Here is a 24,431-nt window from a genome sequence, read left to right on the forward strand (position 1 = left end):
CTCTTCTTACTATTTGTCACTGCCTCATACAGACCTTCACCTTTCTTCACCTTGCGTTTTCCCATCTATTGGGTGAAGTCGTCATTATAGTATCACAAAGCGATTGCTGACCTCCTTATCAAAGAAAACGCCTGTCTTCTTTGGGGTTTCCTCCGACACCATTCTCAAAGAAAACATCACTATGTTCACAACAGAGATGAGTGTCTTTTAAAGAATCTTGGTAACTGGTAAATCGAAAGAACCTTCGAAATGGCAATGCCCAACGGGAGATAGTGCATCGGCTAAAGAGGGATTCAAACACTTGCAATGCCAGCTTGTGCTTCAGAGTTCTGCGGCTGCGTATGGTGGCTGAATTGGTGACTGACTTGGTGGCTGATTGTGTGGCTCTCGCTGATCTCAATTGTCACGATGGCAACTGTTGATCTCACTGATGAGGTTACCAATAGTAATCCAAGTTGTTGATGGACCCTGCGGACGTGGGACACTGCTGAGGATGTGCGAAAATGTGTCGTGTACGTATCATTTTCTTGCACTTCTGGCACTTGTAATATTTGACGGGGATGTATGACATGATGTGATCGGAGTGAACGTTGGATGGCGTAGCTTGCTGGCGCTACAAGGATAACCGCCCTCTATATATGTCCGTCCTGTTAATCACATACCCAGGTCATGACTCGATCTGTTTCATCGGACAAACGAAATGGGGATTATTTCAGAAGGAACAATGAGGCTTGCACTCATGTGCATATCAACACTTGATGAACGCAATAAAGTGCATATTGGCACTTGCTGTAAGTGCTAATCATGCGAAGATGAGGATGACCTGCTTGTAGGCTACGATACGATACCTGTATCGTAGCCTCTGGGACTCATTTACAGTGACATGAGCTCGATGGGAGGCTCAAATACCCAGTTCATGTGGCAATAATTTGCTAGGTCCACTTTTGTTCCACACATAATAAAGCATGTTCGAGAGAGTGTATTATTATCAAGATACATCACTGTCGGCAAAGTCTTCGTCTCCCCGTCTGATACAAACTCGTGTCTTAAAAGGAGAGATAACTTCTGGATGCGGCTTGAGATGAGCAGGAATCGCGACTTGCATGAGCAGGAATGGGGCACAGTACGAGCACTGTTCTAGGACAAGTGTTGTTTTGCCGATACATTATAATCGTACATCAGCAGGATTTCATTTCTAGACTGTGAGAAAAATTACGATGCTGTGAGAAACACTACGATATTGTGAATCGGTGTCTTGCTATGTCGACAGTGTTATTTCTGATACATCACGTACTCTTTGTACATTGTTTGGGTCACCGGGAAGGTCATAACAGCATTTGGTTTTGGGGCAAAGTCGTCAGCGTCAGAACGAGGTTTGGGATTCGATTTACTTGAAGTGTTCTATCGTACAACTACAACATACAAGCGTCTGGTTGGGCAATTTGATGTGATACGGCTATTGTAAAAAATGCTCGATTTTTACTACACCTTTTCTACGGAGGTTCCTGTCGTTACGGTTGACGGAGAAAGAGTGGCCGAGAATTTGGGCTGTTTGAGACCGCCGAGCATGCCAATCCGGTTCGCTTTGAGTCTCCCTGTTCCACAGGAGCTTTGCCCTAACCTGTGATATCTGCATTGGTTCAAGGTGTCGGTGTGGCAAAGGAAGTGGTGGTCAACATCGGCCACCAGTAACTCTCCGGAGAACGGAAAGGCTACAATCGACGGAAACAGCCACAATCGACGGAAACGACCACACAACTGAATCCATAATCCCCAGAGTTGGCTACCTTTACCCATTGCTGACCACCGCCCAAGTAAGTGCCTCATATCCACACCTTCCCATTAGCCACTGGGCCATTCAAAGTTCTGAGGTGGTTTGACTTTGACTTGAAAAAAAAATAACAAAAAAAGTTCATTGGCCCCAACCTTGATCCAACTTTTCACCGACGTTTTTCACCATTCTAAATCCGTCCACTGTACGTACAAAACAATACTTGATGTTTGATGGGATAATGTTGGGTATAGGTGCGAAAATACCCGTACAGAACTGTACTCATACTGTCAAAATTCTCCCAAATTCACACCTACTGATGGAATCACGAATCCGCCGGCCAACCTAAGACAACTCCGGCTCTCTCGACCCCGGTTCGTGTAACTCTCAGTCTGCGGACTCCGCCATAGCCACTGCCTTGTGCGCGCCTTGTGAGCGAGCGGTGACACGGAAAACGCTCGCACGATCCACCTGGCGATCGAAACCTTGTAACTTGCGAGAAACGGGAGCGGCACTGGTCTCTAACGGCCGAGGAATTGGATATATGGCACGGATAGCCACAAACCAGCCGGAAAAGAAGGGAAAACGAGTATCGCACGAGCAGAGCGGAAGACTCTCGTCTTGAAAAAGATCGGCTTCGAGATGGGCCTATTGACCTACCACCATTGACCCGTCCCCGAGCCTACGAGTCTTCGATTCTAGAGGTTCGCCTTGTTCGCATTTGCAGTCTGAGTTCACGAGTGAGACAGGGCCAGAATACGGTCCGGTACGAACACCCGTTGAATAACACGGTGAAATTCCACATGATAAAAGTAGGGGCAAAACCAACTGCAGCCTACAGCCAAGCCGACGCCCAGGAAGTAGGGGTATGTGCACTGAGAGGAGTGCTTATATCGGTGGAAGCATACAAGGATGTGTGCACATGGAAGTGTGCCAGACATGCGTTCTTCAGGCTTCTGCTCTGTGAGTTTACCTGGATAATAAACCTGCAGTTGAAAAGAAATATCAATGGGCAGTTAATTGACTGGTACTTGAGTGTTGATGCGGAAATGAGGGGGTGAATAGATTCTCAATGTGTGGATTCGCACTATCAATGACAAGAATCTGTCCTGTTCCACCGCCTCTGTACCGCTTCCACTGAACCAACCCACTAAATCAACCTCGGTTGCTTGCGTCTCTCAAGTTAGCACACATTATCCAGGGCCACAGGGAAGAGCTGTATAGTTTACGCTGTACGACTGGGGTATGAGTTGGTATCGTACTTGGATGTAACACAACTGACGGCTTTCAGGGACCGTGAAGATCAATACCTCGGCGGTTGTTGTCTGCGACATACGCATCCATTGAGAAGTTGGAAATACGTTTTGAAAACCGTTTTCCGGGGGTTCTTTCACCGTATATTCGGTTTGCCACTCTCGCTTTCGATGCACGCTTTCACGTTGGGCTTACAGAGACCGTCAGGACCAATGTCGATCTTTTCCCACACACTCAACCTTGGGACTTCACAGTCAGGCACAGATCGTGCCCGCAACTAGTCGCAAGACAGGTTCCTTCTAGTGTAATGGTCTTTCTAACACCATCAACGGTTTTCTAGCTGCAAGAGAATCAGCTACAAGAGAATCAGCTACACCCGCGTCATGAAAAAACCACCACCCAAACCTCACTTGGATTTCCTCTTTAGTATAGACTTTGAAATAGCGTTGCTGAGACCAACCAGTAACTGAGCTACGAGTTAGATATTATTCATACTGAACAAGTAATAAATGATTCTCCCAAGTATGGTCGATGAATGTACGTACTGAGAAGCAGCCAACTCACAAAGTCGCATTACATACACACAAAGTCGCAATCAAAACACACATTTCTTCCTGTACCGAACCTGTACAATAGGAATACTGTATCCACCCAACAAAATCTCTTTGTCGTCTTTTCACGCTTTCTGAGACAGTAGATTTCAGGCCACCGCTATCAGGCATGCAAATCAACCATAACCGTAACCTACTTGGCCACAGAAGGCTCAGGTAACGGTGTCGATGGAGGGTTTTCAGGCAATATAAACCCGAGGGGACCCTTCTCCTCGGCTCCCCAAGCCTTCTTCACCCTAGTCATTCTCTTACCCCCTTTTTTTACTTCACCCTATACCCTCTTTAATCATGCTCTTCCTCAAGACCATTGCTCTGGCTGCCACTGCCGTTCTCGCCCAGGTGTACGAGCCCACCTCTGATATCCACTTTTACGCCCAGTCTCAGGACAATGTGGCTCCCTGGTCCCAGTCTCTTCTGACCGTCCAGGACTCTACTCTCGTGGCTGTCACCACCCTGACCCCCAACGATACCACCTCTGCCTTCGACACCCACGATGACAACTTCATTGCTCGAAACGGCAAGTTCCTCGCTGCTACCGCCAACAACGGCCTGGTGCTGTCCGACTCTGCTCCCACCCGGCAGCTCAAGTGGGTCTCTGGCTCTCTCAACGTTGTTGACAACGGCAAGACCTCTCAGCTGGTTGCCTGCCCCTCCACTGCCAACAACACCTGGGTTATCACTCTCAACTCCAACTGTACCAAGGGTTTCCGAGTCGCTGTCAAGCCCCGAACCATCGCCAAGAACACCAACACCTTCTCTCAGATCCCCGTCAACATCACCCACTCTTCCTCCAACATCACTGGCCCCGTGTCCATCGCTAAGCCCGAGCCCGCCAAGGAGGACGATAAGCACAACGGAGCCATGACCAACAGCGCTGGCGCTGTGGTTGTTGCCGTTGCTCTTGTTGCCGTTCTTTTCTAAGTGACGACCGGATCGTTTCAAATCACATTTTGTCGTTTCTGGCTTCAGAACAGACACACACCACCAATGACTTCGCCTCAGATCGCAGTTTTTCTGCTCCCTTAAAACATCAAAAGATCAGATTCCACATCAGATCATTCAGATTCATGTATATTTATCATTCAATGCAGGCAGGTTATAAGCAGGACGATAGTAGACAGTAGTAGACAGTGGACTGGTTGGTACAAGTATCAGTCCACTGATCCATATGTAATCCCACTAAAAGGGGACTTTGCAAGACGTGGTAAGCGCAAGGCAGCCATGTCGACGTCACCTCGACATGGAAAAGTCCTCATATCTAGACCATTACGATCAGAAAGTCCATATATCTGTATACATTTGGAATCAGCATCAACTTTCGAGTTGAGTGATGAACTTTTTATCACCACTTCTCTTCAAAGCCACGATAGTATGGTCTGTATCGTACAATGTACTTGCGACCACTCTCTGATGCTGTGTATAATCCAAGAGATAACACCAGAAATACAAATGTGTCGACAAAATCTGCAATACTAGCCTATCTATATATTCTTTTTCTGATTTTATTCCACGATCAATCCCAACTATTGACCCCAATAATCTCATCTAATTACTTGTACTCTAATTACTTCCGCCAACCATCCATGTCTCCCAACATCATGACTCACGCGATGAGAATTTGACTATTTCTGCGACAATAATTCGGGTGGCGTTATATATATAGAGGGCGCACCGGCATATATTTTTTTCCTGCCACCTCCCCAGTACAATAGTTTATGTGAGGAGCCTGCTGTACCTGTGCTTCTGGTAAAAGCAAGGAGGCTGACTAACGTACTGAAATGTACGGTGACAGACTGAGATGTTCCAAACTCTATAGTGAAAATATGGCCTTCTTGTGATGCGTCATACTACGAGGCTACCCTACGACACACGCAAAATGACTGATTTCGAAGACGCTACGCCTGATGTGGTGATTGGAGGCGACATTGTGGCCGAGAGCCAGTATTACGAGGAGGAGGACGAGGACGACAACATTGTTGAGGAGACTTCCGAGGTCAAGAAGACCGTCAAGTTTGCCGATGATGGCCTCACAGATGAGGAGCGACGAAAGAAGGAGTTTGAGGAGGGAGGAGGGCTCCCCGAGCAGCCTAGCGACCCCGATTTCACCAACATGACCGGTGTTTCGCCCGAGATTATTGGCCGACAGGCCACCATCAACATTGGTACTATTGGTCATGTTGCTCACGGAAAGTCCACTGTGGTCAAGGCCATCTCTGGAGTGCAGACTGTGCGATTCAAGAACGAGCTGGAGCGAAACATTACCATCCGACTGGGATACGCCAACGCCAAGATCTACCGATGCGAAAACAAGGACTGCAAGCGACCCGGCAACTACAGATCGTTCCGATCGGACCGAGAAATCCACCCCAAGTGTGAGCAGCCCGGCTGTGACGGCCGAATGGAGCTGTTGCGACACGTGTCTTTTGTTGACTGTCCCGGTCACGACATTCTTATGTCCACCATGTTGTCCGGTGCTGCCGTCATGGACGCCGCCCTTCTGCTGGTTGCCGGAAACGAGCCCTGTCCCCAGCCCCAGACCTCTGAGCATCTGGCCGCCATCGAGATCATGAAGCTGCGACACGTTATTATTCTGCAGAACAAGGTCGACCTGATGCGAGAGGATGCTGCTTTGGAGCACGAGCGATCCATCTCGCGGTTCGTCAAGGGAACCGCCGCCGCAGACGCTCCCATCGTCCCCATTTCCGCTCAGCTCAAGTACAACATTGATGCCGTTAACGAGTTCATTGTCAACCGGGTTCCCGTTCCCGTGCGAGACTTTGCTGCCTCTCCCCGTCTCATTGTCATTCGATCTTTCGACGTTAACCGGCCCGGAGCCGAGATCGACGAGCTCAAGGGAGGTGTTGCTGGAGGATCCATTCTCAACGGTGTCCTGCGACTCGGAGACGAGATTGAGATTCGACCTGGTATTGTCGAGAAGCAAAACAACGGCCAGTTCAAGTGCAAGGTCATCCGATCCCGAGTCCAGACCCTGTTTGCCGAGAACAATGACCTCAAGTTCGCCGTGCCCGGTGGCCTTATCGGTGTCGGAACTCAGGTCGACCCCACCCTCTGCCGAGCCGATCGACTGGTCGGTCACGTTCTGGGACACAAAAACGCTCTTCCCGAGATCTACATCGAGCTGGAAATCAACTACTTCCTGCTGCGACGACTTCTGGGTGTCAAGACCGAGGACAAGAAGCTCACCAAGGTCGGAAAGCTGGCGCGAGGCGAGGTTCTCATGGTCAACATTGGTTCCACCACTACTGGAGCCCGTGTCATGAACGTCAAGGCCGATATGGCCAAGCTGGTGCTCACCACCCCCGCATGCACTGAGCTCGGCGAAAAGATTGCTCTGTCCCGACGAGTCGAGAAGCACTGGCGACTTATCGGATGGGGTTCCATCAAGGAGGGTTCCACCATTCCCCCCAGCGAGTTTTAAAAGGTATAGATTAACGATTGGAGATTGACGATACAAGGATCCGAGTAAGGAATGAGCGACTGTTATGCTTAACGTACGCTGTGTAGCGATACAGTAAGACCGAAGCTGTAGATGTATCCGAAGCACTAGTGGTATGTACTGTAGTGTACTGGACTGATACTTGTACATACTGCACACCTTGCTGTACTGAAACGCGATAGATAACACCAAGTATTGATTATATGAAGAGCTACTTGCCCGTCTTCGTTGGTTCTCTTGCAATCTGAGGCAAACTAAGTACAAGACCTCTACTGTAGACAGCCTCTGAGGTCTCACTGTATCTACTGATTCACGCCGACACAGGGCAAATCTGGTAAGCGAGAAATATTAGTATCAAAAAGATCAGACAGACTTGAAATTACACTGTAGTGCGCTTTCATTAAACATCAGTATTTTGCTCAGCTTGAATCCTTTAATTGCTTCTCCTCCCTCTGGTTGTGTTCTGAAAGGGGAGGGCATCGGTAGACAGAAATGGCGACGCATAATTGATCCATTCTAGCTGTTGGTAAATCAATCAAAAAGTATTGAAGGGTTCTCACAGTTCCCTTTTAGTCCTGTCAATCAACACTAACCCTCAAACAAATATGAAGGTCTTCTTACTCTACTTCGCCGGCTCCCCGCCGTTGACGAACCCAGCTTCTTGGTTGCTGAAAACGAGCTTTGACTCCGAAAGTTGCTACTGGACTATAGCCATACTCTTGTTACCACTCTTCCAAGCCAACCCTGTTATTGAAAAGGAAGTTGTTGGTGTTGATAATGCCGTCTCTCTCCCCTTCATCCGGCTACTTACCAGAGAGCGAATTGTCAAAGCCAAGAAGCTCCAGATCAGAATCACCGAGTTAGATCAGATCACGTTGACCTTGATGCTGCTAACAAGCGAGATATTGCCGTTCTCAAGGTCACCGGCTCCAATTTCCAGTCTTTTGCCAAGCGCTTTGTCAAGACCATTCCGGTTCTGGTCCAAAACTTCGTGCCTTCTCAGCAAGTTATGGCTTGAGACGGAGATGTTACCCTACGAGATTGAGGGTAAGTCCTTGGTACCGTTGAGGTGGTCGAATTAGTACCATTGGGTTGGTGGAATCGGTCTTCGAGTTCTTCCTCCCTTTAGCCCCAAGTAAATGCTCTACTACGACTACCAGGGTCTGTCAGCCGAGACCGACAAGGAGCTCAACTACCGACGTGGCGAGGGTCTAGAATGGTCAACTTCAGAATTTCGGAGGTGATGTTTGGTTCCCTCAGCCCGCTCTCAAGCTGACCACCCCGTCACTACGGCACCAAGCGTATTAGTAGGATTAGTTCAAGTTATAATATCAGACCTTTTGATTATCCCTCACATTCATCGGACATGAATCCCATCTAATAATGGTGCACATACAATCTATCTGCCTGTATATATAATAATTTAATCAATAAATACATGTATCAGGCCTTTGTAACCAGAGGATACTTTCTAGGCCGACCTCGAGGACGTCTAACGCCGCCCTGGTATCGCCGGTCTCGACGTCTGGACCTTGATTTCGTGGTTCTTTGGGGAGCGGCTTTCTCCACTGTGGTGACCATTCGAGGAATGGGGTAGGCTGTCTCAAACTTGGAGTAGTCTGTTGTGGACTCAACCTCGGAATCGACATCGTCAGCGCCAGCATCACTCTCGCTGTCATCATCCTTCTTGTCCCCTTCGAGTTTCTGCTCCTCCTCTTTGACCCCATCACCGTCCTTGTCATCCACTTCGACGATCCTCATTCCAGGCTCCAAGTCCTCTCTAGTAGGAACCTTTGTGAACGGCCACTCCGGCACCGGAGCCCAAATCAGCTTTGATGGCTCCAACTGCACATAGTTGTTTGCCTTGTACTTGTTGACGACCATATCGATGGCCTCCCAATTCAAGCGAATGGCATACTTGCCTGTCTCAGGGTTTCTGACCAGAAATTCGAGTGACTCAAGAGCAGAAATGACGTCGTCAGGTGTCATGCCGGTGGATTTGGTGATGTCCATGACGGAGAAGTTTGGGATGGTTTTCTTGTCGGCCGCCTTTTCGCGAGCATTGAAAAAGAACCGGCAGATCATCAGCCGCCAGTACTTTCTGTAGCTCAGCAAGCCCAGGTCACTGAGGGGTTTTTCAGGCGTGCCTGGGCGACCTTCGACTCGACTCAGCAGGTACGAAAAGTCAATCAGCAGCTGTCCGTATCCCTTTCGTTGGAAAATGGGGAGAGTCAAAATGCAGGACACGTTGTTGGTGCCTGTGGTTTTGTAGGGTTGTTGTTTTTCCTTGGAGAAATAGCCGACGAAATGGCATCCGAACGCGTCATTTTCGGTCAGAACGTAGAACATGAAGGGCTCCACGTCGTAGTAAAGCGTTTTCGAGTTGAGAAACATTTTGGCCAACAGACACAGGTTCTGACAGTATAGCTGGGCACGCGCACCATCAACTTCCCAGATGGAAATGTTGCCGTGGCGATATATTTCTGTTCCGGGAGGGTGACGGGCTGCACACTTTAGTTTGTGGCGTTTGCGCACGTGTCCGGAAGACATGTACTTGAGACAGAACTCGCACAGCGGTAGCACCTTGTTTCGGGCGTATTCTTCTGGGTATGGCGCTGTATGCCAAGTGTTGATTTCGTAGTCGCCAAAGTGGATGCATGTAATGTTGGCGTTCTTGGTGGTTCCCAGCGACGCATCTCCTCGGGAAGACCGTTTGGACTCGGCCAGGCTGAGAGTCTTTGAGAAGAGTGCAATGTCGTCGGCGTTGGGGTTGGTTTCTGCTGTCGATGCGTCCTCGCCCACCAGAGCTCCTCTGTAGGGAGGCTCCGTTTCAATCGGTGTGCTAGGCGACGAGGAGTAGTCCGAGTTGATGGGCGATGGCGATCGTCGTGGCGATGGACCGGGAGACGTGGACGAATCGGGCGACTCGATTAACCGGGGGACGTTGCTTGTGGCGCGTCGTTCACGTTCACGGCCTCTGTCTCGGATCTGCGCGCTTCTAGACCGGGTTTCGCGCGTGTTTCGCGGCCGTCGCACCCTCACTCTCAGACCATAGTCGTCACTGTCGTCGCCACTGTCGGTGCTGTAGCTGTCGCTGGAGTTGGAGTTGCGTCTGGGCACTGGGATGCGCAGCTTGACCGGGCTGCGTCTCGGAGACGCCGATGCCGCTGGAGGAGTGCATTTTCGGGGGCTGCTTTTGGGGCGGTTGCGTCTTCGGGGCTCGATGATGGGCTGAGGAACACCCGTGACAGTTTTGCGCGGCCGCCCGACCTGCCGCTTGATAGGCCGGTTGTACTTGATAGTCAAGTTGAACGACGTTGGCGTCGCTTCCCACGTCACAGACATGTTATGATGATCTAGCAGTGAAATGTCGTGAGAAGTTGTTTTGGACTTGCATTGTGGAGGTGGCGCCTAAAGTTTAATTTCCACGTTTCGCTACTCAAATCTGAGCCGCACGGAGGGAGTGTCAAACGGCGGAACTTTGCAACACTCAAACAACTCATCGTGGGAACAATAAACGCCGGGTAAGAAGTGACAGAATCGCAATGGTTCACACGTGTAATAAGTCCCCAAAGTATCAATCCTTCAGATGTGTTATATCCTTCCGACATGAACATTCTGGTAAAACACGCTAAATGGACCCTCCATATGGATCAATAGAAATCAAACTCCAACAAAAAGCCCAAACTTTCAAGAGACGGTCAAATACAAGTACTTGTACTTGTACACACATCAACCAATACTATACATTAATGACATCCTTCTATATACCCCTACGTGCTATGGGCGTCCAACTTGGCCCGGTTGACCAGCCCCACCACACTTCGTCGAGTGTCACCCGTGTCCAAAACCTTGAGAGCCGCATCGAACTCGCTCAATAGATCGGAATCGAGGTTGGTCCGGAACCGTTCCTCAGAAGCCAAGGTGGCCGAGTTGGGCTTGTGCAAGTTTTCAAAGTTGGGCACCTGGAGAGGACTGTTTTGCTGACCAATCAGTCCAGTGTCAAACGCGTACTTGAGAAGCTGGAAAAGAGGAGTGTCAAGGAGAAGAGCCTCCTGTTCCTGATCTGTCCGGTCTGACTTGTCGAGAACCTCCATCCAGTCCGTTTCAAGAAGAACCCGAACCCACACAGTGAGGCTCATGATGCTGGTCTTTGCGTTATTGCTGTCAGAAATGGCCTGCAGAGCTTCTTCTGAGAATCCAATCACACAGCTGCACAGTTCAACGAGCTCCAGGCTGGTCAGCACCTTCTTCTGAACCACCTTGGTCACCAGCTTCTTAGCGGCATCAGTCACACCCTTTGGAAGTTGGGGGCTGAGAATCTGCTCACTGAAAATCTGGGTGCCCTGCACGTGGCCAGAGATGTGTTCAGCAAGCCGTTTCTGGATCAAACTGAGATTGAGCTCATTGTTCACCTCGGTCTGCTCACGCGAAGGATCCATTCTGGTGCCAGATCGAGCTTGCATGAATGCAAGCTTGGCCATACTGAGCTGCACAAGCCGGTTTCGGAGGTCCCCTCCTGGAATGGTATCTTGGCCTTCCTTGGCCGCCTGGACAAGAGCCTCGGCTGCCGACTGGTATTCTCCCAAGCCAAGGGAGAGAATCCACGAAATGTTGGCGTGGTTACTGGACCGGAAATATTGCTTCAGCATTTCCCGATAGTCCTGAAACCGGGTGAACAGGCTCTCAAAGTCGCGGGTCTCAATCCAGTACGAGTAAAGCTGCGAAGCAAAGTCGTAGCCAAAGTTATGCAGGTACTTTCGAATGGCGTATTCCGCGTCGCTCTCGCTCTGCTTATTGTTGTTGGTGATAGCCACTCGCAGATCGTGGTCGAGAATCTCGGCCAAACATCGGTACAGACGGAACGTCTCACAGATATGCAGCGCCTGGCTCACTTGACCCACCGAAACGACTGCCTTAATCCAGTCTCCACGTCGCTGGTGGTATGTGTTTTCGTATGCCTGCCAGTCGTTGCCTGAATTTCGGGCCCAGGTGATAGCCACGACAGATTGGCTACACAGAGACTGGGCTAGGGGACCCAGTGGTCTGTGATCGTTCGTGTTGTTGGCGATGAACCGGAACAGTGAGTCCCAAGTCTCCATCATACGAGATTCACACCACCAAGGGCAATTCTCGCCAGTGTCGTCGTTGGAAACACGCAAAGCAGAAAGAGACTCCTCTCGTGCAGTGAGAATGGCGCTAATTGCAGACCCCACAGTAGCAGCGAAGATGGAGCCCATGTTGGGCTGCTGAATATTGTCGAACACGCCGTAGATCAGGTTGGCAGCCTCAAGGGTGCGGCTGGTAAAAAAATCCTGCACGGGGTCCTGGTCCGTGTTCTGGTTCTTGTCAACACTCTTGACAATGATGTTTTCCAGCACAATGTAGCCGTCCTTGACGTCCAGCATAGCCCAGATGGCCTCGCAAGCCGCGAGTTTCTCGGCATTGGACGCCAGAGTTAGCTTTGTAGCAACGTCGAGCTGGGACGCGAAGTTGTCGTAGGCGTACTGGTTCAGGATTCGCAGCCGGTCCACTCGGAATTCCAAACTGAAGCCCAGTCCAGGGAATCGGCCCTCCAGATGGGACGATGTAGACGTGCAGATTTCATGCGACACCTGCAACAGTGCACGTCGGACAACGTCATCGGGGAACTTGACATCATACTCTCCAGTGGCAGCAAACTGCAGAGGCGTAAAGTCGCCACCGGCAAAAAACACGCCCTGCTCGATTCGTGACTTGCAGATGCCACGCTCGAGCGTGTTCAAGCTTCTAGTTTGCTCCTTGTCGTCCTGTTCGGGGAACCGGGTGATTTTCAGCACGCCGGCCGCGTCTGTGATGGCCACAATGGCGGAGTCACGACTTCGGTTCTTGTCTTCGGCTCCAAAGCCTAGAATCGACACAGTGGGTTTCAGCAAAATCGAATCCTCCCACTTGCCGTACTCCACAAAGTTGAGGTTAGATCGCGTGACCATGTCGATGAGCACCACGGCATGGTCCAGAACCACATAGAGCGTATCGCCTGGAGAGGGTCGAGCTAGTCTAGGAGTGCCCCTGTCCAGTCCTGGTCTAACGTACGACTGCACTCTGTGACGACTGACAACCTTGTCTTTGTGGAGATCGATGGTGTAGATGATGTAGAAGATGGAATTGTCGACGAGAATGGAAGTCAGCACCACGAGATAATCCTCCTCGGCAACGTATTCAATGTCATGCAGGTAGATAGACGAAGTGTTGTAGAGAGTAGACACGTCAGCCGAAAGCATGGGCTTCAGGTCCTTGTCTGCCAAAATGGTGGCATCTCCACCCTCTGTCACCTCCCACACTCCAAGATGGCACTCCGAGGTGGCTACGTAGATGCGCCAGCTGCGGTTCGTAGAGGGAACCACTCGGACTCCAGTGATTCCACGTCTGTTGGAAGACACGGAAAAGGCGGATCGAATGTTGCTCAACAGGCCGGCCTTTGTGTCTCGCAGAGTCCAGTAGTTGAGAGCAGCCTCGTCCTTATCTCGAAGAGAGAGGCCAATGAGACGGCCCGAGGACAGAGACAGCACCAGCGTGACATCGTCCATGCGGTTCACGTGCTCAATCACCTCACCACTGTATAGCTTAATCTGGGTCTCCACCTGCTGTCGTGTTCGCAGGTACCCTTCAGCAGCTGCACCTCCCACTGACTCCCAGAAGACACACAAACCAGAATTGACACCCACTAGCACCAGACCGGGATGTCCAACGTCCTTGAAACTCGGCGTCACGGGGATCAGGTGACCCAGAGCATTATCCTGGACTCCCAGACTATGTGTAAAGGTCTCTGGGGTCGGCTCAGGAGATGTGTACTTCCACACATGTGCCTTGTTCCCCACAACCACCAGCCCAAAGTCGTCAGATAGCGATGAGCTCACATGCTCACCGGAATCAAAAGCAATCTCCACTCCTGATAGATCGGGTCTTGCTGCCAATCGCGTCACATTGTACATGGCCGTGCGGGTGATTTCGGAGCCATAATCCGCCAGACTGTCCTCCACAGCCGACAGGTTGGTGAACGACTTTTCCGTCACATCGTCGTTGAAGAGCGTCGCAGGCACAACTCGGTTGAGTTCTTGCTGCACCGCTTTTTGCCGCAGCTTTCGAATATTGCCAATTTGCGACATGGATGGATGTGTCTGTGTTTGTGTTTGGATCTTTTTGTGCAACTCTCAATTGCCTGCATTAGGGTTAGGGTCTACCAGGAGGTGGATTATGTTGTGGAATGATGGTTGTCGTAATTGCACAAAGAACCAACTACAATGGACTTTTAAACCCTTGATAGTGCCGTCACGGCGACTCCTGTTATTGTTTTGTGTCTTTGGACGCTCTATTGTCTCGTTCTTCTTGCAAATACTACCCTAAGTAAAATACCAACTAATACGAGGTTCACAACAAAGGATTAACAAAATTGACACAACCTACGGGCCAACTAATAGTCAAGTAGGCCCTCAACAACATTCTCGCTCTTTCTGAAACCAACAACATCAACTGGGAACCAGGAAAGTAAAGATATAGCTATATATCAGTTATTAACTCGTCAATTAATACGACCAGATTGGATTATACATTTTACTATCGTATGTGATTGTAACATCACCATCATTCTTAACAAAATCCTCAACCCTTTTCAATCAAGTTGGTGGTTGATAGAAACTAAAGCTGTAATAGATACTATACCCAACTCATACCTTCATCTCATATACATATGCTCGCTACAAATTATTTCTCCCAATCCTCTTGTTTGCCACTCACAATAGTGGCGATGATTAGTAAACTGATCTCAGTAGGTTTTCAATAGTAAGACACCCAAAAGTAGCCATTGACGTACGAAAAGTGTGCGTGTTTTTTTGAAAATTAGGTGTCACATGACCATAATAATCACTTTTCATATCACGTGACCAAATCATCTCGCACAGTCGTCCAAACACCTCCGTCTACTGACATTTCTACTACTCCATCTTATCAGGGTAAGGGCAACCGTAACTGTAAAAAATTTATGCAGGCGGTGAAATTTTCGCCTACGCAGACATTACACCGAACCACAGTTACAGGTACAGCAAGAAAATATGTTGCGACAAGTGAAACCGAAAAACGCTCGGGCCAAGCGAGCCGTCGATGCCAAGGAGCCCAAGATTGTCGAGAACACAAAGCAGGCGCTGTTTGTGCCCGGCCAGACCTCCAACCAGCTTCTTCACGATGCCATGGTGGATCTTTGTGCTCTCAAGCTGCCCGATGGCAAGCGATTCAACAAGAAGAACGAAATCAACCCCTTTGAGGATGTGTCCTCGTTGGAATTCTTCTCGGAAAAAAACGACACATCTCTGCTGGTCTTTTCGTCGTCTAACAAGAAGCGACCCAACAACCTGACCTGGATCCGAACGTTTGGATACCAGCTCTTCGACATGATCGAGCTGCAGATTGTCAACCACCGACTGTTACGAGATTTCAAGGCCCAGACTGTGGGTGTGGGTCTCAAGCCCATGTTTACCTTCAACGGTACCGGCTTTGAAACCGACCCTGTTCTGATGCATGTCAAGTCTCTGTTTCTGGACTTCTTCCGAGGCGATACCACCGATCTGCAGGATGCTGCCGGTCTGCAATATATCATTTCAATCTCTGCCGGCGAGGTGCAGGAAGACAAGCCTCTGCCTCTGATCAACTTCCGAGTTTACAAGATCCGATCTTTCCGATCTGGCCAGAAGCTTCCTCGAATCGAGCTGCAAGAAATCGGCCCCCGATTCGACTTCAAGATTGGCCGACGACAGGCTGCTGCTCCTGACGTGGAGAAGGAGGCTCTGCGAGTGCCTGAGCAGCTGCGACAGAAGACCAAGAAGAACGTGGAGGTGGACAACATGGGTGACAAGATTGGCCGAGTCCACGTGGGTAAGCAGGATCTGGGCAAGCTGCAGACCCGTAAGATGAAGGGTCTCAAGAAGAAGTACGACCAGGTCGAGGACGACGAGGAAGCCGATGACGAGGTGGTCACCACCAAGAAGGCCCGAGTGGAAGAGGAGGAGTATTTTAATGAGTAATTGATAGAATGCATTTTAATGATAACCGTTTGTGTAGCCACGTGAACAAACTCCAAATTTTTTCATCAAACAAAAGAGATTGCGTATTCCGTTCGATTCATCAAGGGTAGATATCTATTTAATTTTTAGTATTAGTATTATATTAGATTGTTTCGTATGTCACGATACCAGAAAACATTCTGAAACTGTCTTCCATGTGGTTTTTATCGAACTGATGTCAAAAGGAGAAAAAACGACCAGTAGAGTCGTCTTCCAACCAACCACGGCGTCAATAAAAAGTGATTTATAGATGGATATGTATCTTTTTAAATGAATTGAGATGTTCTCAGACAAGTATAAATACACGGCAAGTGCAGTATTACCTGAACATAATTACAAAAGATCAAGCGTCTACAACTACAAACTCTCTACGACTCAAATATTCGGGTGGGACTCTTTGGTCCATGATTTATTACCCAAGAGGTTCGGATTTTCACCTACTCCTCTCAAACTAGATAAACAGGTTCGGTCAGTTACGTCCTCCGGCTAAGAGGTTCACCGCCTACTCCTTGAATAGTGTATGACTTTGGCTCGTGCTCTGGCTCTCACTGCTCTTTGGACTTATTGGCAACTGGCTGGCCTCAGCTCTATGGCCCTGGCTCTCCCGGCTCTGTCTGTCTGTGCTCTGGCGTTTGGCGCTTATTGCATCTGTGGACTCACTGGCTCTTGCTCAGGCGAAAGGCTCTTATTGCCGTTCAGGACTCACTGGCTTTGGTGTTCACTCTCATTCGGCGTTTGGCACTTATTGCCTTGTAGGACTTACTGGCTCTTTGCTCGCAATGGTAATGGCTCTGGCTCAATAGCCGTGGCTCTGGCCTTGGCACTTATTGCTCTCCGGACTTACTGGCTCTGGTAAATGCTCTTATTGCTCGTTGGACTTAGTGGCTATGCTCTTCGGCGGCTCTGGCTACGCTTCGACTCTGGCATTTCAGCTCTGGTGACCAACGTGACAGCTCTGGCACTTGTGTGGCTCTGGTTGGCACTCATTGCCCCTGTGGGTCTTATTGGCTCTGACTCAGGCATCTGTTGCTCTTTTGACCATATATGGCGTCTGTCAAAGCAGATCTTTGCTCTAGTAATGCGTCTCAGCTCAGCGTCTCAGCTGGCTCCTCAGCGACTGGCAGCTCTGGCATTTCAGCTTGGCTCTTCAGTTCTAGGCGGCTCTCTCACAGGAGTTTCACCTGTGAGAATGATGGGAGTCTATCAAAAGGAATTTCACCCTTGAGTATCTCACTGTCGGTGGCTCGCGCTCAGTGGCTCTAGCTCTTTGCTCTGGCGGCTGCACATGTGGTCCTCGGGAACTCTCACAAGGCACGGAGGTGGCTCTGACATTTTTCAGCCGGCACAATCACTCCCTCTTTGCTCATGGCACTTTTTCAGCTCATGGCGGTCAACCGGACACAAAAGGTTACGGACTTAAGACACTTGGCTCAGGCGGTTGTACTCGCTTCTGGATTGAACTCGCCGGTTTCTCAGCTCAATCGCCCAAACAGAAGCTCTCGCACTAGGCTCATGCGATAAACGCGTCATTGCCTTCTTAACCGACACTGGGGTTCTGGAATCTCACCACATTGCCCCAAACAACTCAAACGGACGACAAAAAAATGAAAACGTCCTCGTTGTAGACAGATCCATGTTAGCTGTCTTACGAGACAGGTCTGCTTATCAGCTCTGCATCGCAGCAGGCTATAAAAGGCACCTTCCGTCTCCAGAACGACTCAGAGTGAACTGGTCTGATTCTGGTGTAAAAAGTGGGACGCAGAAGGGGTTTATGTATTCCTGGTCGAGACTGTTTAGGTTTGGAGAGGTCGGTCAGTGGCGAAAAAATGTGCATCATTCATGCGTGAAATATGCCGACCAGCCATTAAAATGCAGGAGAAAGAAAAAGACAGAATCACATGGAAAGCTCCAGAATGAGATGGTAGAGATATTTTGAAATAATTATGGAAAGGATGGCATATTCGGGTAGCAAAACAATGATTTCATCCTTTCAAATAGTGTCATATCAATTTTCCTGCTACTTCGTAGACCCCAGACATGACATTCCCTTGAATATCCTAAAACCCTATGCACCAGCCCTCTTCCTATGCAAAAAAAAAACAAAAAAACCAGAGAAGAATAGCGGAGAATATTCTATGATACCCACGCTGCCTGAAACTTGATTTCGGAAGAGACCAGTCCTGGATGGAAGTATGTACCAAAATCCCTCAACAAAACGTCTTCTTGTTCCCAAATAGCTGTTTTTTGCCCGTGGGAGTTCTGAATGCACACATGTCGAGGAGGCTCGAATGGATGACTTATATGTGAACTTGTGCAACTGGATAATGGGAAAACCTGATTGATTCAAATGTAAGAGCCCTGTTATCAAACAGTAATGTACTTATACCCCTGCTTCTCCCTGATCTAAAAATGACATCGTAGAAGCTATCACACCGACACAACGACTAAGACTAAAATGGAGATCATGGGTTGGAAACGGAACATGAAGGTGGCAAAAAGAGGTACAGTACTGTACTACCTCATTGAAAATAAGCCAAAAAATAATTGCAGCACCTAGGATTCTCGTATGGTCTCCCACTACAATACTAACTGGGCTCTCTGGTGCTTGACTATGGCTGATCGGACGGGAAGCCGTATTTTCACCAGGATATGGCCGCAACTAACAAAATTAATGTGAGAACCCATTTAACTGGCTTAACAGGTTATGTTACCGGCAAAAACACCAAAATAATCTAGGATGTCTGTTGTGCAATATCTGGCAGAAGATTTTCTCTTGCATCAAAGAAACGAGGATCTGAATCTGCCTGATCCCACCAAGGATAAGAGTCTGCAAGATTCTTAATACACTCTGATGAGTTTCATGGACTGTCTCGCTTCATTGCTGGCACTTTATAAGTCCATGGGTCATGTAGCGACATCACCTTGCTAACGCTCGCAGCTGCTGTATTGTACAGATGGTACTGAAGATCATGATGACATTACCATAGAGCATCTTGATATATTGCTAGATATCATTCATTATAGACACAGTATGTACATTATGTACTGTACTTCAACTTCATGTACTTGTAGAGTAATTTTTTACCCATGATACTATTTAAACATATCAGTACAATACCAAAAATCTCACACCAACCCAATACCTCATCCACACAACTACACTCTTACGAACAGCCCAAGACCCCACCGACTCATCTGCTTTCAATCACACCTTCCACCACCCACCACCCCTGTAGAGTCGACACCAACGTATAAGAGCACCTTACACAAGAAGTGGTTATCTGCTCCTGAGAATTATAGGCAAGGCATGGCTCTACCTGACAAGGACCGCTGGTTGCTGGCGATGGACGAGGAAATGGGTTTCACAGGAGCAACGAGGTATTTGAGTGGGTAGACAGCAATAAAATCAAGGGCAAGAGAGTATTCTGGTTTTCTCTCTGTGGAGGTATAAATGACACGATCTGAGGGTACTGTACTAAGACTGACAAGTGGCTAACTGAACTCTATAGAGACTGGAACCAACTCGCTGATTTCCTCACGAAGCAACTTGTTTGGACTATTCCTCTTAATCCTACTCTCCTGAAGATTGGGATAATGCAAATACTGGACGTCGTTGACACTCTCAACGAACCGGTCTAGGGTATTGATCATAAGTATAATTGATTGGATATCTTTAATGAAACGACGTACAAGTATAACTCACCTCTACGGACACCACGTTACGATACACACCAAGGGCGTGTGCTTGCTCATTCACCAGAAAGAGGTCTAGATGAGCAGATCCACTATCAGATACACTATCAGATACACCATCAGATGTCAGGTCCACCATCAGATACAAAATCTACAGGATGGACATCTCGTCTACGCCAAGTTGATCCCTCATGACTGAGGAATTGCCTAGGTATAATCCCTACTGTTGGAGATTGTTCAGCGAGGGGCACGAGTATCAGCGTGCAATACCATCGACATCGGAGAGTCTCTGGTGATCACGTACACCGACAATTCAATTCAATAGTAGTTTTGTCGAGACTGTGTCGTGCCACGGAAAGAATTCGTTTTTACAATACTGGAATGCGATAACTTCTCGCTGAGTCGCCACATTACCGCGTAGCCAAACGCGCTAAAAAATCAATTAGGGAGACAAGATAACCTTCTGAACCTCAATTAGAGAAAATTGAAGGTAAAAGTACAAGTGATGTATTTACTTTAGTTATACTGTTGAGTGATGTTATATATAAAAAAGAATGGTAAAACTTGACAGGAGACAATCCACTACTGTACTAGTAGTTTCCGTTCTGAGGGACGGATTCACTCAGCAGAATTTGTCAGCAGAATTTGTCGCCTGAATTTGTCAGCAGAAGTTGTAACCTGATGGCAGACTCAGTCGAATCCTCCACTGAATGCAGAGACTCTCCTGGTGTCTCTCTGATAGAGAAAAGAGTCTGGTGTATCGGAACGCGTCCCAGCATGATATGTAAGAGGACACACTGCAAGTCGTTAATGTATTTGTTATATAAAGTTCATTTTATTCCACATTTAGGAAATTCTTAGAGTATATTTGTTATATATATATTTTTATATACCATATCCCAAATTATTGCACCACTAAACACCACTACAAATACAAGTAGTGTATTGAGTGAAGGAACAAGTTTTGTTGAGAAGATGAAATGGAATTCGCTATGATGAAAAAAACAAAAAAGGGAGACCATCCGACTGTACAAGTAGTTGTAGCCGTACAGGTTAGGGTGGCCTCACTATTCATTCTGTTCTGGTACTCAGTCCCAAACCATAACTGTATAATTACTATTATTGCAATGCTGGACAACCGACGCGTCTTAATATTTCACAGCCAAATATTACACAGCACGCCAAAAACTCAGAGATGAATGACTCGCTAAGTTCTAACCGGAAACGAAGCGCCAGTCCCGGTCGTGAATCTGAGCGACAGCAACGTCCACGCCAAGATGGAGGAGCTGACAAGACGGCCGTGGCCCAGGAGTGTCACTGCACACCTAAGACGTGGTGGCAGGGATGGACACGCGATGATGTCCAGACATTTGTTTGCTGTTACCAGAAGGAAATGCAGGGGGTGAAAGAGGCCAACCCCGGGTTGGACAGAGATGCTCTCTTCAATCTTCAAAATCAGGAATTAATGCGACTGGTCAAACGCGACGTGGTTGGCCATTACAAGAAGCTCATGATGTCCAAGGTGAAGAAGCAGAAGCCCAAGGAGGAGAAGGTGAGGAAAAAATCCGAAGCGCCACACCCAACGACGACAGGACAGCAAATGACGAAGACACAGCAAGCGGCAAGGCAACTGACACCCAGTGGAATGGAGACTCAGTTGCCATTGAGTCCTGAAAGCAGCAGCAACTGCAGCTACAAAGAGACGGACTGTTCTGACAGTCCTGATTCTCCAGTCACTCTCACAGATGAACAGCAGGCGATTTTCGACAAGGTCAAGGAGGGCCAAAGTCTCATGTTTACTGGCCCGGCTGGCACCGGCAAGTCTATGCTCATTAAAGAAATTAAGAAATGGTGCAGCAGAAACAAGATCAACTGTGCACTCACTGCGCCCACTGGTCTGGCGGCCATGAACATCAATGGGCAAACAATCTACAGATGGGCTGGTCTAGGCCTGATGAAGAACAATCTACTCGATTCCCTACAGAATCTCACAAAAAACAGAATGGCCATCTACAACTGGTACGAAACGGATCTACTCATCATTGACGAAGCAAGTCAGATATCTGCATCTACGTTCGACAAGATTGACACAATTGCTCGTCATATTAGAGCGGACCGTAGTAAATTTGCAGAAGGAGGTTCTTGGGCAAAGAACTTTGCCCCTCAAGGGTACAAAGAGAACAATGCTCCGTGCGGAAAAGACCTGATGGATGTTCCATTTGGAGGCATGCAGGTCGTCTGTGTTGGCGATTTCTTTCAGATAGCACCCATCTGTGATCGCGTAAAGCAACCCGAGGGCAATTCATCAAAGCAGGTGGCTGACACTAACAAGAACAAGAACAAGAAACGAGTCAAGGGACCTGACTATATTTTCAAGTCGGCAGCTTTCCAGGAGCTCTTTGAGTACAATAAGTTCTGTCTCACAGTTTCCAAGCGTCAAGAACAGGGATCCGAGTTCTCCAACATGCTTGAAGCGCTCAGAAAGTACTCTGGTGATAGAGCAGATGGCGCAATCATAAAAAAGTACTTTGATCAGTTTGTGGGCTCCCACGACGGAAAGGAGGCTGTCTATTTAACTGGAACAAACAAGAAAGTTTCAGCGATCAACGCCGACAACTTGGATCGCTTGGCTGGCCCCGAGGTGGCGTTTATTGCCTATGATTATCGGAATAAGAAATATGGTAAATCCGAAATCGACGCCCTTTTCAAGAAAAAAATCCGTGCGGAGGACGTCATTATGCTGAAGCCGGGTGCACAGATTATTTTTCTGAAGAATAATCCACATCTGGGACTTGTGAACGGTCATCTTGGCCGGGTGGCATTTTTAATGGCCATGTCCCTTTACCAAAAGTATCACTACGATTTCGACGTCCTTTATCCTCTCTACAATTACTTTAGAGGAACTAACATTGACATTAAAACTTTGGACAATGAACCTCCTAAGGATATCGAGAAGGTCATTGGCATTACATTCCAACATCCATGGTGTTACTACCGAGACGCCCTGGTAGCGATTGATGGTTCTTATAAAACAGAGGCTCATGCCCAAAAGCAGAACTACGACGGAATGACAATAATTCCTGCCAATCCTAGTCTCAACACCTGCTTAGAGGTTGTTATCAAAGTGGGAGACAATCAAGGACCGCAGAGCAACAAATTCTTCCTAGTGAGTACGAATGAGTTTGAGGAACTCGACTACAGTAAGCCCAACTCAAGCAAGCGCAAGTTCGAGATTGCGGCAGAACGGAAATACCCCGTGATATGTCGACGTACACAGCTGCCATTGTCCTTGTCATGGGCACTGACTATTCACAAAGCCCAAGGTCAGACGCTCCGACGGACGATGGTGGACATGGAGAGCATCGATAGTGGACAGACTTATGTTGCTCTCTCCCGGGTTAGGGCTCCAGAAGACTTGCGGTTGGTTTCTTTCAAGCTGCCCCTCAAGCTCACCGATGTTTCAGTACATGAATTCGATAAGACCCTCAAGAATGTCTTGGAGTGATGTGATATAGGTATTGCAATGTATATCAGGTACAAAATGTGATTGGGCGTACATTACAGTAGTTTCTGACTTGTACGGACACACCGATGGACACATAAAAATGAATACCTGCTTGATCTCATCGGATCTTACTAAAATTGCATCACTACAGCGACTCTCTCGATTATTACAAATCCGCTACACTCGTAGCGAGTTTTACGTTGCCACACACAACAAATCACGCCACATTCTGCTTCTTGGCTGAAGACTGGTTCTCCTTGCCAGTAGCCTTGTGCTTGACAACTCGAGGCTTCTTGGATGTCTCAGCAATCTCATACGAGAACACATCTTAGTGTCTTTCCCTGTCCACTAACGGGTATCTTGGCCAAACCCGCATACAAAATTCTCCAATGAGGGTAGAAGTCATCAGGAGATAACATTTGCCAGTTGTGTGATGCAACCCATGAACACAGGGATATATGAATACAGGAATGTCCACATGAGTGCTTGTCCCCCCAAGGCAACCATATCCTTCACGCCGGCTGAAAAGGCCGTAACTACTCGGGACGGGATATCGGTGCATTAACTGGTGTAGTCACTGTCATTTCTACAGCTGTCATGAAAGGGACTCTGTAAAATGGCTTAGAACGAACAGCAAGTGTGATTGGTTTGCGTTAAGGGCCGACGGTGTTCTGAGAGTAGAAGCTGGATGAGACGGGGCAGAGGGTCCGGACAGAGCTCTGATAAAGCCACCAGCCATGACAAAACCAATGCGAGTAACAGTTCACGATCCCAACACCGTCTCAGGCCCAGACGATTCACCGAGTCCACACGAACCACGTGTTTGGGTACCCAGACAGCACTGTCCCAATCACATGGATGGTCGTTGGTATGGCGGCGGTAATCTCCATGCTTGCAGATCTGAACTGGAAATATGCCCGGGTTTGGAGGTTCGGAGCTGGGATATATGGCATAAGTCCTCTCATAACCGAACAGGGATGTATGACATAAGCCCACTCAGGTTACAGTTTATGTTGCTGGAGGCAACATCAGACATGACAATATC

At 48.3% G+C, this 24,431-nt stretch overlaps 8 protein-coding genes, 1 non-coding gene and 1 pseudogene across 9 annotated transcripts; 6 read left to right on the forward strand and 4 right to left on the reverse strand.

Moving 5' to 3' along the window:
- Positions 1-3,924: 3,924 nt before the first annotated feature.
- YALI1_A04006g (uncharacterized protein) lies at positions 3,925-4,557 on the forward strand (the record flags this gene model as incomplete). Its single annotated transcript, XM_499737.3, has 1 exon — positions 3,925-4,557. The coding sequence occupies one exon, from the start codon at positions 3,925-3,927 to the stop codon at positions 4,555-4,557; it is 633 nt and encodes a 210-aa protein (XP_499737.2).
- Positions 4,558-5,473: 916 nt separating this feature from the next.
- YALI1_A04022g (uncharacterized protein) lies at positions 5,474-7,075 on the forward strand (the record flags this gene model as incomplete). The annotated part of the gene is made up of 1 exon (XM_499738.2): positions 5,474-7,075. The coding sequence occupies one exon, from the start codon at positions 5,474-5,476 to the stop codon at positions 7,073-7,075; it is 1,602 nt and encodes a 533-aa protein (XP_499738.2).
- A 623-nt stretch (positions 7,076-7,698) lies between these two features.
- Positions 7,699-8,111, forward strand: YALI1_A04044g (uncharacterized protein; the record flags this gene model as incomplete). Its single annotated transcript, XM_068281626.1, has 2 exons — positions 7,699-7,786; positions 7,930-8,111. 2 exons carry the CDS (start codon positions 7,699-7,701, stop codon positions 8,109-8,111), a joined length of 270 nt encoding a protein of 89 aa, XP_068137727.1.
- Positions 8,103-8,337, forward strand: YALI1_A04048g (Misc non-coding; annotated as a pseudogene).
- Positions 8,338-8,536: 199 nt separating this feature from the next.
- Positions 8,537-10,438, reverse strand: YALI1_A04071g (uncharacterized protein; the record flags this gene model as incomplete). The annotated part of the gene is made up of 1 exon (XM_499739.3): positions 8,537-10,438. The coding sequence occupies one exon, from the start codon at positions 10,436-10,438 to the stop codon at positions 8,537-8,539; it is 1,902 nt and encodes a 633-aa protein (XP_499739.3).
- A 428-nt stretch (positions 10,439-10,866) lies between these two features.
- YALI1_A04109g (uncharacterized protein) lies at positions 10,867-14,241 on the reverse strand (the record flags this gene model as incomplete). The annotated part of the gene is made up of 1 exon (XM_499740.3): positions 10,867-14,241. One exon carries the CDS (start codon positions 14,239-14,241, stop codon positions 10,867-10,869), a length of 3,375 nt encoding a protein of 1,124 aa, XP_499740.1.
- A 942-nt stretch (positions 14,242-15,183) lies between these two features.
- Positions 15,184-16,149, forward strand: YALI1_A04119g (uncharacterized protein; the record flags this gene model as incomplete). Its single annotated transcript, XM_499741.3, has 1 exon — positions 15,184-16,149. One exon carries the CDS (start codon positions 15,184-15,186, stop codon positions 16,147-16,149), a length of 966 nt encoding a protein of 321 aa, XP_499741.1.
- A 2,581-nt stretch (positions 16,150-18,730) lies between these two features.
- Positions 18,731-18,849, reverse strand: YALI1_A04155r. The gene has a single exon (XR_002432048.3). It is a non-coding gene; the product is annotated as a 5S ribosomal RNA (ribosomal RNA).
- A 633-nt stretch (positions 18,850-19,482) lies between these two features.
- On the reverse strand, positions 19,483-19,839 carry YALI1_A04164g (uncharacterized protein; the record flags this gene model as incomplete). Its single annotated transcript, XM_068281627.1, has 2 exons — positions 19,483-19,669; positions 19,712-19,839. The coding sequence occupies 2 exons, from the start codon at positions 19,837-19,839 to the stop codon at positions 19,483-19,485; spliced, it is 315 nt and encodes a 104-aa protein (XP_068137728.1).
- A 1,237-nt stretch (positions 19,840-21,076) lies between these two features.
- YALI1_A04178g (uncharacterized protein) lies at positions 21,077-23,386 on the forward strand (the record flags this gene model as incomplete). The annotated part of the gene is made up of 1 exon (XM_499742.3): positions 21,077-23,386. One exon carries the CDS (start codon positions 21,077-21,079, stop codon positions 23,384-23,386), a length of 2,310 nt encoding a protein of 769 aa, XP_499742.1.
- Positions 23,387-24,431: the final 1,045 nt, after the last annotated feature.

Source organism: Yarrowia lipolytica, chromosome 1A, assembly GCF_001761485.1.
Source record: "Yarrowia lipolytica chromosome 1A, complete sequence".
Taxonomy (NCBI): Eukaryota; Fungi; Ascomycota; class Dipodascomycetes; order Dipodascales; genus Yarrowia; species Yarrowia lipolytica.